A 19,794-nucleotide genomic window follows, 5' to 3' on the forward strand; every position below is an offset into this window, starting at 1 on the left:
AATTTTGACGCCATAACGGATCCTCTCCGTTATTATGGCCCACCCTGAAACAAAACGGCAGTCCTTCTCCATCCGCTTCCGCGAAATATGAGCTCATTAAAGATTATTTCATAATTACAGTCAGTAATGAAATAAAGTATAGATATATAGAGAGAGGAAAAGTATACAGAGCCAAAAGCCTACAGGGTTTGACTTTTCATTGAATTGTTCCAGAGACGGAAAAAGTGCACAAGGCAACATCCAGCTGAAGATCTTCCACGTGTACACATCTGAACTCCTCCTATAAAACACAAATCACTGCTGAGCTCACACACACAACTGTCCCGTCCTAAAATGCTGCAGAGATTTGTTGTAAGTTTATATCTGGCGACGTGGTTCTCCGTGGACTGTAACCCCGGGCCGATCGATGATATTGTAATTGATCGATACTTTATTCCCGCGAGCTGCATCAGAGATGTGAAGTCAGGGGATTTCGTGCGGTTTCACTATAACGGCTCTTTTACGGACGGAAAACTCTTTGACTCAAGGTGAGATTAGTGTTCTAGGGTATAGTAATGATGTTCATTTTGAAGTAATACCAATTGTTGATGTTGTTTTTTGGAAAATATGTATCCTAATAGAATGGTATTCTCAAAGTATCTTGGAATAATCATGCAGCTAAAATGCCAGGTTTACACATGATGGTGTACTTAAACACAAATGTCGTCTCTTATTTAGAAAAATAATGTAATAATAATAAATAAACTGTAGATACAGTCTAAAAACATCTCCGTGAAATTACTATCCCATATAATTAAACCATCACCAAACGTTTGTACTGGTTGGTTATTAAGATATTAAACATCCCTGATAACACCTTTTTTTTTTTTTTTTGTTTGTTAATTTATTTATTTTTACGTTTTTTGCTCATCTGCAAGTTCTATGCCATTGTAGGCTTTGTCTCGGATGTCAGTAAAACATTCCGCAGATGTCTTTGAGGCGTCTATGATTTAGAATGTTTGGAAATCACACCTTTTTTATGATAAGCAGATGTCTATTAGATTGTGATACTTTCCACATGAAAACCTATAAAACAGACATTTCGGAGATATACGTGTGCTATCTGGGATCATTTAAATTTTTTGGCTGACGTCACTATTCATCCATGTTGCTTAAATCGCTCAAACCGGTGCCATTCATCTGTGCTCGTTTGTGACTTTAAAGAATCTAAATCGGCCCTGTCCCACATGGCATCCTAAACGCAGGGCTGGATTGGTAATCTGGCATACCGGGCATTTTCCCGGTGGGCCGACGGGCGTCTTTTTTTTTTTTTTGCCATCGGGAGAACCGGGCCGGCCGCGAAACGGGACGAATGGGCCGCGATAAACTGAAATGAGCCGCAGAACGGGCCACAAAACGGCGCCGCGATATGCGGAAGAGCATTCCTCCCGCTCAACAACTAAAAGGACAGTTTCTATTTAAAATCCCAGTTGGATGTCTCCCAGTCCACGTCTGCCTAAACCCTTGCAGGTCCTCCTCTGAGTCCTGACTCTGGTGACGTAAGCGAGTGCAGACCAATGGGGCAGATGTTTTTTTTTTTTTTTTTTCCTTTTATATTGTTCTTCATATGCACACAGTTTTACAAATGCATATTTGAAAAGTCATGGCATTAATAGGAAGGTTAAAGGAACACACTTTAAATGAAATATTGTATTTATTTTTATTAAATAATTTCAAGCAACACATTTACAATAAAGCATAAGACAATTTAAACAAGAACCTCTGAATAAACAAAGAGCACATATAACAACAACAAAAAACTAATAAAAAATTGTTTTAAATATTTAGAGAACAAATGAACTTGACTTGAAGATGCTTAAAACAGTCAAATGTATTTAAAGAAGAACATACGTCACTATATACATACATTCACACTTCTGCAGGTATATATATCGCCGGTAGAACGAACGTTGCAATATCAATAAATAAAAGTATTATTACTAGCTACAGCTATGTACAGGACAATACTCTCTCATGCCTTAATATTTTAGACACGCACCATTATATTAAAATCCACTTTGAAACAACGATAACAAAGGTTTAGTGTTAGATTAATTACTTTTAAGAACGTAAAACTTCAAGTTATATATAAATATTCAATAAAAGGTTAATAGAGAAATTCCTTCTCTGGAAAAAATATATAAAACAAAGATTTGAACCAGTTATACACATCAGACTGAAAAGTAATATGTAAAGGGATTAATAGAAAGGAGGAGGCGAGAACCGGCTTGACAATATAAATAATATTTTAATATAAAACTCAACCAAAAAGACAAACACACACACAGGTCCGTAAATCTCTCTCTCTCACGCACTGCCATCTTCGGTCGGCCTTTATCCCTCTAGAGGGCTAATTAGCCTGATTAGGGGCCGGGTGTGCATGCCCCCTGCATGATGTACACCCCCCTCTCTTTCCCTGGGGAGGGGTGTGCCTTCCGCCCTATCTGCCAGCAGGTCATCCCCGTCTACCTGGATGAGGGAGGGGACAAGGGGTGTACATCATGCAGGGGGCATGCACACCCGGCCCCTAATCAGGCTAATCAGCCCTCTAGAGGGATAAAGGCCAACCGAAGATGGCAAAAAATTTTACTACACGCCGTAACGGCGATCGTGCCAAATTAACAAAATACTTTAAAAAACGGAGAGGGAAAGGCCAACACGGAGCGGCAGTGGGAGAGAGAGAGGAGAGAGCGAGAAAGAAAAAAAACACTTACTTGAGGGTTCTCCGATACGGCGTAGCTTGGTCCTCGGCCACTCCTCCACCCTCTAATGGATGACAGTCACGCCTCCCCAGGTGGATCGGAGGCATTCCTCTGGTCCCTGGCGGACGGAACGCCCTGCCACATTTTTGGTGGATGGTAGGGATCTCCCCCACCCCTAGCAGCGGTAACCACTGCAGGCAGTTGGTTGGGAGCCCCTCCTTCCCTTGCGATCGGCGGCCGTTCTTCCGCTTCCAGGTGGCTGAGCTCCTCCGTCCTCTGGCGGATGGCCACGGCTGTTCCTTTGGGGTTGATGGTAGCAGCGAGAACTCCACTACGGCGCATCCCTCCTCCTTCCCGGCGAGAGCCGATTTGACAATATAAATTATAATTTCATATAAAACTCAACAAAAAGACAAACAGACACATAAGTGTCAGACAGCTGTCCGTAAATCTCTCTCTCCCGCACAGCTGTCTTCGAGTGCTAATTAGCCTGATTAGGGGCCGGGTGTGTTTTGTCAATTTTTACTATGAATTTTTCTCCCTACTCAGTCAATCTCCACTTTAACTTTCACATTCTTCTTCTTGTGTTTTTGGTAATTCACATTCTTCATGCATACGCGCCTACTGGACAGGAAGAAGAATATGTAGCACATTTTTTTTTAATAATTTTGAATAAATTTGCAAAGATTTCAAACAAACTTCTTTCACGTTGTCATTTAGAGTTGATAGGAAAATAATGAATTTAATCCATTTTGGAATAATAAAGCTGTAATAACAAAATGTGGATAAACTGGCTGTGGCTCATTGTCGGTCTCTTGCATGTCAGGATGGTGTGCACACTTGATGACAAGATATAAATCTGATTTGATGTCGCAGGAGTGTGCACAATACACAACCGTTTGTTCTGAGATTTGGGACTTCTTGCCAATTTAAAACATCAAAGGAGACGAGCATGTAGTCACTTGGCTTTAGGAACCATAGTAGGAAATCATTGGTTCCTATCCCTAAATCCCAACCCTACACCTACCCGTAACCATAGTAGGAACGATCTTGAAGCCCATTATACAAAAGTGCCTGAGTTTGTTACTGGAAGGCAGCAGATGCCATAACCCAGTCTCATCCCTAATCCAGACCATATAGGCTGAGGACCCTGCCAAGAACAACCTGATGCACCTGTCTCTCATTGCGGGATGACGTAATGACTTTATTGCTCCCGAATCCAAGCTGTTATTTCTAAGGAAGGCAAACAGATACATATGTTTAGAGTGATTTGAGTGACATGGGGTGTAGAGTGACATCAAACAGACAAAAAACTATGTCTGGTATCTCAACATCAAACCAGCACAAACAATAATTTTTGCGGCACAAATCAGCACAAACAAATGGTATATTTTGGTGATGATTAGGCAGCTCACTAGGTTTTGAGACCGCTCATGCTTTTTACTACATATAACAATTCCAAGTAGAAATGGACAAACAAAAAGTACCTTAGTATTGCCATGGTTTTCTGGATATGTAAGTATTTTGAAGTGCCATTTAAATACTATGGTACAGTATCATGGCTTTACAATCTGATACCATCACTCTACCATTGTACAGCCACAGAAATCCATTTTAAGATATATTTTATCAAATCTTTTTGCATGTTTTTGTATGCTGTGTGTTTGAAGCCATTCCCTGATTCAATATTAAGTGTGTGTGTGTGCGTGCGTGCGTGCGTGCGTGCGTGTGTGTGTGTGTAAACTGCAGCTATGAAAGGAAGACAGCATTCTTTGGACAGGTGGGACAGGGGCAGCAGATTGCTGGCGTGGATAAGGGCATTCAGGGAATGTGTGTGAATGAGCGCAGGAGGATCACTGTGCCCCCACACCTGGCCTACAGCAGCCAAGGAGCAGGTAATCTATTGTACCCCAAAACACTGTTCATATTGTTCATTTATACAAATGTTTATACATTTATATTGTGCAGTGGTCACACTTACATATGGGATTGCATTAGATACAAAATATAAAAGCAAGTGTCAACTGCAATAAATGAGTTTTTCTAAGAACAAACCCCTTTTCTGAGCCATTTTTGCAATAAATTAATTTGCAAGTAATTTTATTTGTATAGCACTTTCCACAATACACATAGATTCAAAGCAGCTTTAAATAAAATCATGCTGTAATGTTTGTAATGTCTTAAGTTTCTGAAAGTCCTCATTGAGCAGTTTCATTGGAAAAATATCATTGAAAATCATGCCTTAAAAATTATGTCTTTAGGCCCCAGTGAGCAATCCAAAGGTGACTATGGCAAGGAACCCAAAACTCCATAAGATGTTAGTTAGTGGAGAAAAAAAAATCTTGGGAGAAAACAGGCTTAGCTGGCGGAGCCAGTTACCCTCTGGCTATACAGCATTTATATAAAGCCTATATCAATATTAATATCTATGTGTAAAACAAGTAATGTATTAATTGAGTAAATTGTGACGATTGTTTTGTGGGTAATGTTTAAAACTGAAGGAGATTGCTTGAACTGTAAGATTAATGACAAATGTCTATAAAGTCCATCCGAATTGACTGTGGAAGTACACATAGATGCAATGTCCTTAGTTATCTGGCTGATAAAGGCATAATTCATAATGTATTGTCTATGAATTACATTTTAAGAGAAGTGATTCAAGCAGTGGTCAGTGAGAGTGTTACTCGCTGTTAGTAGCAGTTTATTTGCTGTGTAGTCTTGCAGTTTGGCTGAAAGCTCATGGTGGTTTATTTTTGGTGAAGTCCACCCTAAGACCGAGGTGCAGGCAGTGGCCAGTAAGGTAACCATTCTACGGCTGAAGTTGGCAGCAGTTCATACTTTGTGAAGTCCATCGTAGTTGATTGAAGTGAAGAAGACGGTGATCATCGAAGTGCCCTCGTTGTCTGGTTGGCACAGGCTGCAATTAGTAGTCATTACTCAAAGACACAGCGGTGGCCATGGGACATCGGGCTGGATCTGTAAAGGTATACTTGGGATATGTATGAGGCAGGGAAACAAATTAAATGATTTAGTGTAGATGCCATTAACTTAATTTTACAGTTATAGAAAATGAGAAGTTTTTTTCATTTACGGTAGACCTGACTAATGCAGCATAACTATGGGTTGAGGGATAAATTAGGTGTATGCCTGGCTGAAGTGATGAGTCTTTAGTCTAGTCTTAAACTGAAAGAGAGTGTCTGATTCCTGAACAATGCTAGGAACACTATTCCAGAGTTTGGGAACCAAATAGGAAATGATCTACCTTTTTTCGTAGATTTTGATATTCTATGTACTATTTGAATGTGATACTGAGGAGCTAGACCATTCAAAGCTTTATTAGTAATTAGCAGAATTTTAAAACTGATACAAAACCTAATGCTGGTGTCACATTAGCAGACTCAGAACAACTTGATTTGGGTGGGGGGGTATCAAGGAGCTTCAAAGGCCTGGTCACCATTCACTTGCATTGTGAGAACCTACATAGCTGAGCTATTCTTCCAAAAGCCCTTGTTTGTGCTCTGCAGAAGAAAGTCATACACATCTGGGATGGTATGAGGGTGGATAATTTATGAGAGAATTTACATTTTGGGGTGAAATAACCCTTTAAAATAAACCATACTTGATTTATACTCATGTAATGACATTTATTAATACTTTTTGCGGCCGCTGTTTATTACTAAATGTATTTGAGTATCTAAACCACATAAATTGCATAAATTAAATAAAAACTTTTATAGCACTATTACAAAGAAGAAAGTCTGAAAATGTAATTATGAACCATGTATTTGTGATCACTTTAATACGTTTTCTCTCTGTTTATCATTGACAGGTGATACAATTCCACCGGACACAACATTAGTGTTTGATGTGGTTCTACTGGATGTGTTTAACAGGGCGGATCAGGTTCAGACTAAAGTGATCAGCACACCAACAGACTGCAAGCGCTCTGTCATGAGGACTGATTTTGTGCGTTTTCACTTCAATGCGACTTTGCTGGATGGCACCATGTTTGACTCCAGGTTAGTAGAGTTAAAAACAGAGAGGACATGAAAAGCATGAAACCGAATCAAACACACACACTACCGGCCAAAAGTTTTGAAACACTTGACTGAAATGTTTCTCATGATCTTAAAAATCTTTTGATCTGAAGGCGTATGCTTAAATGTTTGAAATTAGTTTTGTTGCCACAATATTAGTTTCATTATAAAACTAAAAAGTTTTTGAAATTGATGACTTGGCCAAATAATAAAGAAAAGCAGCCAATAAGTGCCCAACATAGATGGAAACTCCTTAAATACTGTTTAAAAAGCATCTCAGGGTGAAACCTCAAGAAGTTGCTTGAGAAAATGTCAAGAGTTCATGTCTGCAAATTCTAGACAAAGGGGGACTACTTTGAAGATGCTAAAATATAACACCGTTTTGATTTATTTTGGATTTTGTTTCGTCTCGACATAATTCCCATAATTCCATTTATGTTATTCCATAGTTTTGATGACTTTACTGTTATATTATATTATATTAAATTATAACTTTTGACTGGTAGTGTATTTGTAAAAAGTACAAATGAACTCTGTGATATTTTCTTTAATTTCATTATCTTTTGTCATAATTTCTGTCATCATTTATTTACTCTCATCTTTCTTCTGTGGAACACAAACCAAGATGTTTAACAGAATGTTCATGCTGCTCTTTTGCATACAATGAAACCAGGGGCTGTCGAGCTCCACAAAGTACAAAAAGTAGTGCAGATGTCTTGTGCACTATATTCCAAGTCTTCTGAAGTCATGATAACTTTGTGTGAGAAATAGACTGAAATGTATTTGATCAATCACTTAAAATCTTTACCTCTGCCATAACTCTCAAATCTCCTTCTTGGTGATGCTTATTTAAATATTCTTGTCAAAACGTGTTGTACCAATGAATTAAACTCCACTTTTCTCATGTGTCTTTTAACTGATGTTGTGAAATAAAAAATTATGCGTAAAAAATGTACAGAAATAATTTCACTGAAGGAATATTCCTGAGCAATTCAAACTTGAAGTACCATCTCTCCAGGAGGCAGTAAATGAAAATCCAGCTGTATAGGCAACAAGCAGCTTAAACATACATCGAACAAACCACTCTCAACGACAGCAAAACTTGAGGCTGCATTCTTGCATTCTAAAAACTGCTTGATGGAGCGCAAATCCAAGTTTCAAACTACACTAAACTTGACACAGCGACCTAAAAGCGGTACGTTTATGATGCGACGCAACCAAAGTGAGACGCTCCAAAAACCCGTTAGCAGTCGTGGAACATAGACAATCGCCTGGCGCTCACAATATAATTTTGCATCGTGCCTCACAACTTTTGTGCTGCTCCTCGCAGTGCTAGGCAGATGTTAAAATGGCAGCTCTCTTGCAGCTGCTATCCAGTTACAAAGTTCCGAGCTCTATCTGTGGTTTGCAGGCATGTTCTACTGCTGTGCTACATTGATAAAATGCTTGGCGCAGGGCTCAGCATAATGTCTCCCACCATCTGTTTAACCGAAGGTCAATTCATGTGACATTAGCGAAGTTTGCGCAAATTGACTCACTTCTCATGAACCACTTTTTGTTGAAAGGGTCATATTACATATTAACGGTGTTAAAAAATGTGGCATTAAATGAATTAACAATATATATTTATACATACACACACACACTGATCAGCCACAACAATAAAACTGCCTGCCAAATTTGTGTAGGTCCTCCTCGTGTTGCCAAAACAGCGCCAACCACAAGTCTTTCACAATTCTCACCACAATTGTACTGAGCGGTTATCTGAGTTACCATAGACGTTGTCAGTTCAAACCAATCTGGCCATTCTCTGTTGACCTCTCTCTTCAACAAGACATTTCCATCCACAGAACTGCCGCTCATTGGATGTTTTTTGTTTTTGGCACCATTCGGAGTAAATTCTAGAGACTGTTTTGACCCAGGAGATCATCAGTTACAGAAATACTCAAACCAGCCCATCAGGCACCAACAATCATCCATGTGATTATCTAATCAGCCAATCGTGTGGCAGCAGTGCATAAAACCATGCAGATACGGGTCAGGGGCTTCAATTAATGTTCACATCAACCATCAGAATGGGGGAAAATGTGATCTCAGTGATTTGGACCGTGGCATGATTGTTGGTGCCAGATGGGCTGGTTTGTCATTTATAAATTGAATTATGGTTATTTTAGAAGGGGCTTTCTCTACAAATATTTATATGTGATTAATTAATTGGCATACCATGTAATTGATTTGAAAAAAAAAAATTAATTGATTGACAGCCCTAATAAAAATATTTTGTGTTCCATGGAAGAAAGTTATACGTGTTTGGAATGACATGGCAGTTGCTTCAATGCATTTAGGGGTGTGGTCCTGGTCAAGACAATCTCCTGAACTCCAAACTGAATGTCAGAATGGGAAAGAAAGGTGATTTAAGCAATTTTGAGCGTGGCATGGTTGTTGGTGCCAGACGGGCCTGTCTGAGTATTTCACAATCTGCTCAGTTACTGGGATTTTCACGCACAACCATTTCTAGGGTTTACAAAGAATGGTGTGAAAAGGAAAAACATCCAGTATGCGGCAGTCCTGTGGGCTGAAAATGCCTTGTTGATGCTAGAGGTCAGAGGAGAATGGGCCGACTGATTCAGGCTGATAGAAGAGCAACTTTGCCTGAAATAACCACTGCTACAACCGAGGTATGCAGCAAAGCATTTGTGAAGCCACAACACGCACAACCTTGAGGCGGATGGGCTACAACAGCAGAAGACCCCATCAGGTACCACTCATCTCCACTACAAATAGGAAAAAGAGGCTACAATTTGCAAGAGCTCACCAAAATTGGACAGTTGAAGACTGGAAAAATGTTGCCTGGTCTGATGAGTCTCGATTTCTGTTGAGACATTCAGATGGTAGAGTCAGAATTTGGCGTAAACAGAATGAGAACATGGATCCATCATGCCTTGTTACCACTGTGCAGGCTGGTGGTGGTGGTGTAATGGTGTGGGGGATGTTTTCTTGGCACACTTTAGGCCCCTTAGTGCCAATTGGGCATCGTTTAAATGCCACGGCCTACCTGAGCATTGTTTCTGACCATGTCCATCCCTTTATGGCCACCATGTACCCATCCTCTGATGGCTACTTCCAGCAGGATAATGCACCATGTCACAAAGCTCGAATCATTTCAAATTGGTTTCTTGAACATGACAATGAGTTCACTGTACTAAAATGGCCCCCACAGTCACCAGATCTCAACCCAATAGAGCATCTTTGGGATGTGGTGGAACGGGAGCTTCGTGCCCTGGATGTGCATCCCACAAATCTCCATCAACTGCAAGATGCTATCCTATCAATATGGGCCAACATTTCTAAAGAATGCTTTCAGCACCTTGTTGAATCAATGCCACGTAGAATTAAGGCAGTTCTGAAGGTGAAAGGGGGTCAAACACAGTATTAGTATGGTGTTCCTAATAATCCTTTAGGTGAGTGTGTATATATATATATATATATATATATATATATATATATATATATATATATATATATATATATATAGATTGACTGAAGAGTTTCTAGAGAAAGCTGTTTCTTTTCTTTTTTGCCATTTTTGACCTAATATTGACCTTAAGACATGCCAGTCTATTGCATACTTTGGCAACACAAATAAACAGAGGGGTTACCAGGATATCATGTTTGGGGGGGCATTTGGCTTGTTTGGGGGGGCAACATAAACAATTGAAAAAATTGGCACAAAATTAAGCTATACTACACACAATCTGTTTTAGTGCATATCTTTTTCTAAGCCAGGAACCCAGAGATAGGCACAGGGCCCCTATTAGACTATAGGGCTATCACATAAAAGTTAGTTAAACCAGGTCAACATTAATAATATGTTGATGATATTATTATTATTTATTATTGTTATTGACAGATTCATATATCAGACACGGTGATTGCCTGGTGATGAGTGACAGGTGTTTGCTTGTGAGAAGACGTGCTACACGAGTAGGCAACCGAGACGAGAGAGTTTTTTAAATGAATCTGAAGTCACGTTTGTATAGACAAGAGGTAAATTAATTTGTTTCTTCTTCTAAGCTGTTCCAGACTTAGGTGCTACTTAGCTGCGCACATTCTATCAGCTGCAGTTCTGGTGCCTCGATCAGTCCCCGAAAACTCGACGTACATTCACATCATATGTTAATGCAGCGGTAGAGTTACACTCACAGGACACTGCACTTATTCGCAATCACAAAAGTTCATTGTTTGCTCGTGCTTTAAAGCTCTGCCAGGTAAACATTTCATTGGCATTCTGTTCTGACATAATGCACTTTTTCTGAGCGCGTACGCCGAGCTTGCGCAGCGTGCGCACTGTGAAACAGTGCCAAAACTGGATTTTTGTTGTGTCAGACCTCACTCATCTGCTAGCGATGGAAAAATATGCACAAAACAATCCACTTTTAAATTGTAATTTATCATCAGATGGACAGATTATTTCTCAAATTCTCAGGGGAGGCACTGCCTCCCCCTAGACACGCCCCTGACAAATAAACAATCATTTAATGAACAAAATAGCTTTCAGCTGTGTTTTATATAATGCAAGTGATTTTCTAGTACCAAATTATCAATTTAGCATGATTACTCAAAGATAAGGTGTTTGAGTGATCCTGCTGTCTAGTGTTGTCACGGTACCAAAATTTCAGTAGTCGGTACCAATACCAGTGAAATTTCACGGTACTCGATACCATTTTCGGTACCAAAGCAAAACACAAAAACAGGTTACTAAACAACACTCTTATATTAACAAAGTCTACAAAACATTAGCAGCAAAACTAAGAACAAAACTATGCCATTGAGCAACACTTTAATTTAAATATATTATTTTTGTTATAACAAAACTGTACAATGTATGCTTAAAATATTTTTGAACACTTATATAAGATTTGCTTCAACTTTTGCAACTTTTAAGTTTTTACCAAGTACTAAAAAAACTAAATAAACAAGCATACAATAGAATGAATAAAAAACAATTTCCAAACTAATGTGCAAAGTGTTCTCATATTAATAAAGCTTCATATTGCCAATTTTCTTTATAATAAATGCACAGCGACATATATTATGATTAAATAAGTCGCGAGCATCGCGTTCTAATCTAGCTGCATTAAGCGTCCACGTGCGAGGGATGAGTCCCCCGAGGCAGAGTCTCTCTCAGCCGGGTGCAGATTCAATCTCTCCCCTTAGATCGGGACATTCACACAACTCATTGAAGAGGCACCGACCACACAGAGAAATGGCAGTTTCTGAGTTTATAGTTATTAACATGATCTGCTTCTGTATTATTTGAACATTAATAAAGCAATAACACATTAAATATAACTGCATTTGTAACGCCGGGATGTTTCCTTTAAAGAGCTCCGCCTCCGCTTATTCCACAACGAGAGTTCTTCTGAATGTTCTTTTTTATAAAAAAAAAATGTATAATTCCCTAATACTTTGGGATCTACATAAGATGTAGCTGTGAAAGTTTAAAGTGCATCTGGACTGATCTGTGTAATTCTTCCCCTCCGTCAGGCGTGAACTGCAGTGCTGCTCTCGCGCTTCATCATTACAGTTTAATGTGATTTTTATGTTACGTTAAATGAGATCAAACGACTAATCCTTTCAGCCCTAATGTAAATGATAATATGTTTTTAAACTCACCTGCTTTATTTGCTTGAATAAATCCGGTTCTCTGTCTTTCAGGTGCTTTATTAAGTTTGATGTGTTTCCTTCTTTTCGTTTCTTTTCTTTCGTACCTTCAGAAATTCTGGTATCGTAAAAATCTTTTTAGTTTGAGTACCGACTTGGTACCGGAGTACCGGTATTTCTGACAATACTACTGCTGTCTAGATTTGATCAAAAATGACTTTTTTCAAATAGTGATGGTGCTGATTTTTACATCAGTCCTGACTTTGTGATCAGTTGAATGCCACTTTGGTGAATTAAAGTACCAATTTCCTTCTGAAACAGCAAAATCTGTACATTATTCCAAACTTTTGGCCACAAGTGTGTGTGTGTGTGTATATATGTATATATATATGTATGTATGTGTATATATATTATTAGAGCTGTCAATCGATTAACATTTTTAATCAAATTAAATTCACTGAATTAACGCGTTAAATCGACAGCCCTAATATATATATATATATATATACACTCACCTAAATGATTATTAGGAACACCATACTAATACTGTGTTTGACCCCCTTTCGCCTTCAGAACTGCCTTAATTCTACGTGGCATTGATTCAACAAGGTGCTGAAAGCATTCTTTAGAAATGTTGGCCCATATTGATAGGATAGCATCTTGCAGTTGATGGAGATTTGTGGGATGCACATCCAGGGCACGAAGCTCCCGTTCCACCACATCCCAAAGATGCTCTATTGGGTTGAGATCTGGTGACTGTGGGGGCCATTTTAGTACAGTGAACTTATTGTCATGTTCAAGAAACCAATTTGAAATGATTCGAGCTTTGTGACATGGTGCATTATCCTGCTGGAAGTAGCCATCAGAGGATGGGTACATGGTGGCCATAAAGGGATGGACATGGTCAGAAACAATGCTCAGGTAGGCCGTGGCATTTAAACGATGCCCAATTGGCACTAAGGGGCCTAAAGTGTGCCAAGAAAACATCCCCCACACCATTACACCACCACCACCAGCCTGCACAGTGGTAACAAGGCATGATGGATCCATGTTCTCATTCTGTTTACGCCAAATTCTGACTCTACCATCTGAATGTCTCAACAGAAATCGAGACTCATCAGACCAGGCAACATTTTTCCAGTCTTCAACTGTCCAATTTTGGTGAGCTCTTGCAAATTGTAGCCTCTTTTTCCTATTTGTAGTGGAGATGAGTGTTACCCAGTGGGGTCTTCTGCTGTTGTAGCCCATCCACCTCAAAGTTGTGCGTGTTGTGGCTTCACAAATGCTTTGCTGCATACCTCGGTTGTAACGAGTGGTTATTTCAGGAAAAGTTGCTCTTCTTTCAGCTTGAATCAGTCGGCCCATTCTCCTCTGACCTCTAGCATCAACAAGGCATTTTCGCCCACAGGACTGCCGCATACTGGATGTTTTTCCCTTTTCACACCATTCTTTGTAAACCCTAGAAATGGTTGTGCGTGAAAATCCCAGTAACTGAGCAGATTGTGAAATACTCAGGCCGGCCCGTCTGGCACCAACAACCATGCCACGCTCAAAATTGCTTAAATCACCTTTCTTTCCCATTCTGACATTCAGTTTGGAGTTCAGGAGATTGTCTTGACCAGGACCACACCCCTAAATGCATTGAAGCAACTGCCATGTGATTAGTTGATTAGATAATTGCATTAATGAGAAATTGAACAGGTGTTCCTAATAATCCTTTAGGTGAGTGTATAGATTATATATATATATATATATATATATATATATATAGCTATATCACACTCGCAATAGTGCGATTATGGCCCTAAATCAGCACTGCTGTGATTTGGCCGCAGGCCAAGTGCCGTAGTTAATCACAGCAGTGCTGATTTAGGGCCATAATCGCACTATTGCGAGTGTCATATTACTTATATACAACAGTTCAATGAATAAGTCAATAAAAAAAAATTAGCAAAAATGTTGTATGGTCATAGAAAACACATTTGTGCATGGAAATACTTTCTTACGTGACAGATCAGAATCTGCCATTGCTGGTTCAAACCAAATGATGCGTCCAAGCCCCTGTTAGTAATTAAAAAATGTCACTTCAGAAATAGTATCAAAGCTTTTGCATTTTCTACCAAGTTATTGGATAAACAAGGATGTGTAAAAGTGTGTGAGAGAGAGGGAGAGAGAGAGAGCGTGCTATAACCTGTTGCCACTCCCAAGCAGAGATGCTGTCAGCTTTCTGAAGATCAGCTTTCTCAATGGAAAAATAGCCATCCAAGCGGGGGTATTTCTCCCCATTTTGCGGTAGCTGGTTCTCAAGAGTTGTTCACTATAGGAACCGCCATTTTAAACCATATGTCCTCTTCGATAAACTCCAGTAAGAGGTAAGTGCTTTGAGTTTGTGTAATTTATCAGTCTGTTGTGTCTCTCAGCTGTGATGAGCCGTAATTTTGAAGTTGTTAGTTTAAAGCTATTTCCAGCTTTAGTAGTGTAGTAGTAATACGAGCAGTCACGTAGTGCTGTTGTATGTAAACACTGACTGGCGCTGACTCTCTACACATCATCTAACTGGCACGTATTACACAAATTATCTTTTGGCTCCACCTGCTGGCTAACATACTGTATGTCATTTCAAAAAATTATATATAAAGAGACACATATACAGTAGCTCTAAACACTGCTCTTACACTTTAGTTTAGAACGGCATGAACACAAGGGGAGTGATACACACAGTGACAGCGAGTGATGATGGTGTGAGACCCAGTATCAGTACTCATGGAATGTCTCTCATCCAATTAGATTCGAGGACCAGAACTTACTTGTGCGTGTGTGTGTGTGTGTGGGTGGGTGTGGAAGTCAGACGTTTACATAGCCAAATACATTTAAACTTATTAAACATTCCCTGTCTTAAGTCATTTAGGATCGCTACATTATTTTAAGAATGTGAAATGTCAGAATAATAGTAGAGAGAATTATTTATTTCAGCTTTTGTTTCTTTCATTGTATTCCCAGTGGGTCAGAAGTTTACAAACACTTTGTTAGTATTTGGTAGAATTGCCTTTAAATTGTTTAACTTGGGTCAAATGTTTTGGATATCCTTCCACAAGCTTCTCACAATAAGTTGCTGGAATTTTGGCCGGTTTGTTGCCCTCCTTGCTCGCACATGCCTTTTCAGCTCTGCCCACAAATTTGATGGCCACTTTGACTTTGTTGTCTTTAAGCCATTTTGCCACAACTTTGGAGGTATGCTTGGGGTCATTGTCCATTTGGAAGTCCCATTTGTGACCAAGATTTAACTTCCTGGCTGACGTCTTTAGATTTTGCTTTAATATATCCACATAATTTTCCTTCCTCATGATGCCATCTATTTTGTGAAGTGCACCAGTCCCTCCTTCAGCAAAACACCCCCACAACATGATGCTGCCACCCCCATGCCTCATGGTTGGGATGGTGTTCTTCGGCTAGCAAGGCTCACCCTTTTTCCTCTAAACATAACGATGGTAATTATAGCCAAACAGTTACATTTTTGTTTCATTAGACCAGAGGACATTTCTCCTAAAATTATTATTTGGAAACTTTCAAACTGTAGTCTGCCTTTTTTATGGCAGTTTTGGAGCAGTGGCTTCTTCTTTGCTGTGCAGCCTTTCAGGTTATGTCGATATAGGACTCATTTTACGGTGGATATAGATACTTGCCTACCTGTTTCCTCCAGCATCTTCACAAGGTCTTTTGCTGTTGTTCTGGGATTGATTTGCCCTTTTTGCACCAAACTACATTAATCTCTATGAGACAGAATGCATCTCCTTCCTGAGTGGTATGATGGCTGCGTGGTCCCATGGTGTTTATACTTGTGTACTATTGTTTGTACAAATGATCGTGGTAACATCAGGCATTTGGTAATTGCTCTTGGCTGATTTCTTTAGATTTTTCCATGATGTCAAGCAAAGAGGCACTGAGTTTGAAGGTAGACCTTAAAATGCATCCACAGGTACACCTCTAATTCAGTACATTTCCAATCAGAAGCTAATTGGCTAATTGTCTAAAGGCTTGACATAATTTGTGGAATTTTCCAAGCTGCTTAAAGGCACAGTTAACTGAATGCAAACTTCTGACCCACTGAAATTGTGATATAGTCAATTAAAAGTGAGACAATCTGACTGTAAACAATTGTTGGAAAAATTAAGTGAGTCATGCACAAAGTAGATGTCCTAAACAACTTGCCAAAACTATAGTTTACTAATATGAAATATGTGGAGTGTTTAATAAATGAGTTTGAATGACTTCAACCTAAGTGGATGTAAACGTCTGACTCCAACTACTGTGTATATTTGAAATGACATGCCTGTGTAGACTAACTTGTGTGATCTTGTGTGCATCTAATCTTGTGTGCATCATGCAGCTACAAGCGTTCCCAGACTCAAGACTCTCTGGTTGGGGAAGGTTTGCTCATAAAGGGCCTTGATGAAGGGCTGCTGGGCATGTGTGTGGGAGAAATACGACACTTCATCATCCCCCCATTTCTGGCATTTGGAGAGAAAGGATATGGTAAGTAAATAACCTTCTGCATGTAATGTCACACTATCACATACTAACCATTGCTTCACTTGCAATGGAAGTGAATGGGGCCAATCCATAAATGTTTGAATACTCAGTATTTTAAAAGTACTGTATAGCCAGAAGACATAAACAATTTGTGTGTTAACAAGATTAACAAGAAGTGTGATTAAAAAATTGCCTACTAAGCTTTTCTGTGTAAGGTTATATAAAATTTTACAATTTAGATGCCATGACGATATAATGTCAACAAACCCTAAAATGACTGTAAAAATAACTATTTAAACAACTTTACAGCTCAAATAATACATGAGTTCTAATAGAAGCATTAACGCATATGCTTTTATAAAATTGTAAGCTTCAAATTTCTTTCACAAATGTATATAGAGGCATAATTTTCACTATTGCCAGGAATATTGACAAAAATAATCCACCAGATTTTACATTTACTGTCTTAAAAATTTTTGGAAAATAAAAAATGTGTCATGCATTGTTAGTGCGGTCCGCTTAACGGCCTAACGTCCGGTCCCTCGAGCTCCCCAGCATTGGATGATGACATCACCGCTGCATCGGAGAGCGTAACAGCGGCGTCGGATGCGGATAACTCGCCTGGGGGACTATGCGCCACCTTCGGGTCTCCGCCCAGTATGAGCCTGACGCAAGAAGGTCCGCTATGCTTCCCCGGGCTTAATTGGTTCCGCGGGCATGTGCTCCGCTCACAGCCGCGCCCCCCCCGGATTCCTTCCCGGACGTGCATGACGAGCTGAGCAAGCCCAGCTTCCTCACTCCTCCGCTCTCGCTACCCTCGGTGGTACAACGGTCCCAGACCGCTCCCCCCTGCACGCCATGGCCCCCTCCTGCAAGTCCACCGGGCCAGGGCACTTCAAAATCTGCACTTGGGTAGTCCTGTTCTTGACGTGCTGCAGGAACTGCACTCGAACAGGCGATGGCCACTACATGGTCCAGAAACGCAACGATGGACAGGCAGTACGGGAGGCAGACAAAGCACGCTTTCTCAAACGCCTCGCCTCCCAGCTCCGCCCATTCGGCGACACCACTTGACGACTTCGCCCAGCAGTCCTCAGTGGTGAAGAAACAGACGAAGGCTATTTTCAAGCAAAAAAGCATCCTGCCCTGCCGCAAACCTGCACGCCAGGGGCCATGCCCTGTCTGCTCGCCGAGGGCGCCCTCCTGCGGCTTTCAAGAAAGAAAGAAAGTGGTGCTCCGCCTCAACTAACAAGTGAGTGGGCCCAGCTCTCAGCCCCAGCGTTGAGCCCCCGCAGAAATTGGACACCCATCGCCTCACGGACCCCCTTGAGGACCCAGAAGGTTCCCAGGCGCTCCTGAGATGACAGACCCAGAGACCGAGACGCTAGCTCCGAGCTGGTAAGACCACTCCGCTCCCGGTGGAGGGCCGGAGGAAAATTTTTTGTTAAATTCGTTACACTCTATAGAGCTATTTCCTTGTTGTCTCTGGGGTCACCTGGCTCGCAAATGCCGCTCTCACGGCACTCTGCTTTCAGGCCTCAACAGTCCCGCTCCATGGACGCGGTGTCCCCGCCTTCAGCCTCACGACTGTTCCCCGGCCGGCCAGTTCAGACGAGTCCAGAGGACGCCAGCATCAGACCTCCTCCTCAGTCACGAACCCGCTCCTGCCGGGTGCGTGGAGCAAGGTAAGTGCTTTGAGTTTATTCTCAGCACCGAGCCTCGGACGCCACGCTGCCTCCCGACGCCGCGTTACCTGTTCCGCGACCGCTGCGAGCCCCGCCGGTACGCCCAAAAAACTTGTCCCCTTGGTGCCCCTAGCACGGAGCTTAGAGGCGTGGCTTTCACTGCCCAACCCGTCACGCTGGCTGCACCGACCATTCGACTCGGTTACGCAATTTAGTTTGCCAGGTCTCCGCCCCTTCGTGGGCGTACATTTTTCCGCAGTACACGGCCAACATGCCCATTCCCTGCGCGAAGAAATCACCTCCCTTCTATTAAAGGACGCGATAGAGCCTGTCCCTCCAACCGAAACGAAGAAGGGTGTCTACAGCCCTTACTTTGTTGTACCCAAGAAAGGCGGTGGCTTACGACCGATCTTGGACCTGCGAGTTTTCAATCGGACCTTGTCCAAACTCCCGTTCAAAATGCTCACCCAGAAATAAATTCTATCTGGCGTCCGCATCTAGATTGGTTTGCAGCGGTAGACCTGAAGGACGCATACTTCCACCGTCTCAATTTGCCCTCGACATCGACCCTTCCTACGGTTCGCATTCGACGGCCAGGCGTATCAGTACAAAGTCCTCCCCTTCGGCCTGTCTCTGTCCCCTCGCGTCTTCACGAAAGTCGCAGAGGCAGCTCTTGCCCTGCTCCGAGTAGCCGGCATACGCATACTCAATTACCTCGACAACTGGCTCATACTGGCTCACTCTCGAGAGTTACTATGCGCACACAGAGACCAGGTGCTCAGGCACCTCAGCCGCTTGGGGCTTCAGGTCAACCGGAAAAGAGCAAGCTCTCCCCGGTCCAGAGCATCTCTTTCTCGGTCTGGAGTTAGACTCAGTCTCAATGACAGCACGCTCTCCAACGAGCATGCTCAGTCAGTGCTGAAATGCCTCGCTTCCTTCAAGCCAGGCGCCGTGGTCCCGCTAAAACGTTTCCAACAGCTCCTGGGGCATATGGCATCCTCCGTGGCGGCCGCGCCGCTGGGGTTGATGCATATGAGACCACTTCAGCACTGGCTCCAGACTCGAGTCCCGAGACGAGCATGGCGCCGCGGCACGCACAACGTAAAAGTTACTTCTGCCTGCCGCTAAACCTTCAAA

General features: G+C 41.4%; 1 protein-coding gene across 1 annotated transcript in view; it reads left to right on the plus strand.

Annotated features, from left to right (window-relative positions):
* The first annotated feature begins 281 nt into the window (after nt 1-281).
* The window catches only part of fkbp10b (FKBP prolyl isomerase 10b), a 38,578-nt gene continuing 19,065 nt past the window's right edge, over nt 282-19,794 (plus strand). Inside the window, exons 1-4 of the mRNA XM_052103364.1 lie at nt 282-527; nt 4,491-4,636; nt 6,571-6,760; nt 16,830-16,975. Coding sequence (XP_051959324.1) covers nt 334-527; nt 4,491-4,636; nt 6,571-6,760; nt 16,830-16,975 — 676 coding nt within the window. The 5' untranslated portion in view covers nt 282-333. The remainder of the gene's footprint in view (nt 528-4,490; nt 4,637-6,570; nt 6,761-16,829; nt 16,976-19,794) is intronic.

This window comes from Xyrauchen texanus, chromosome 33 (genome assembly GCF_025860055.1).
Source record: "Xyrauchen texanus isolate HMW12.3.18 chromosome 33, RBS_HiC_50CHRs, whole genome shotgun sequence".
In the NCBI taxonomy this organism is placed as follows: Eukaryota; Metazoa; Chordata; class Actinopteri; order Cypriniformes; family Catostomidae; genus Xyrauchen; species Xyrauchen texanus.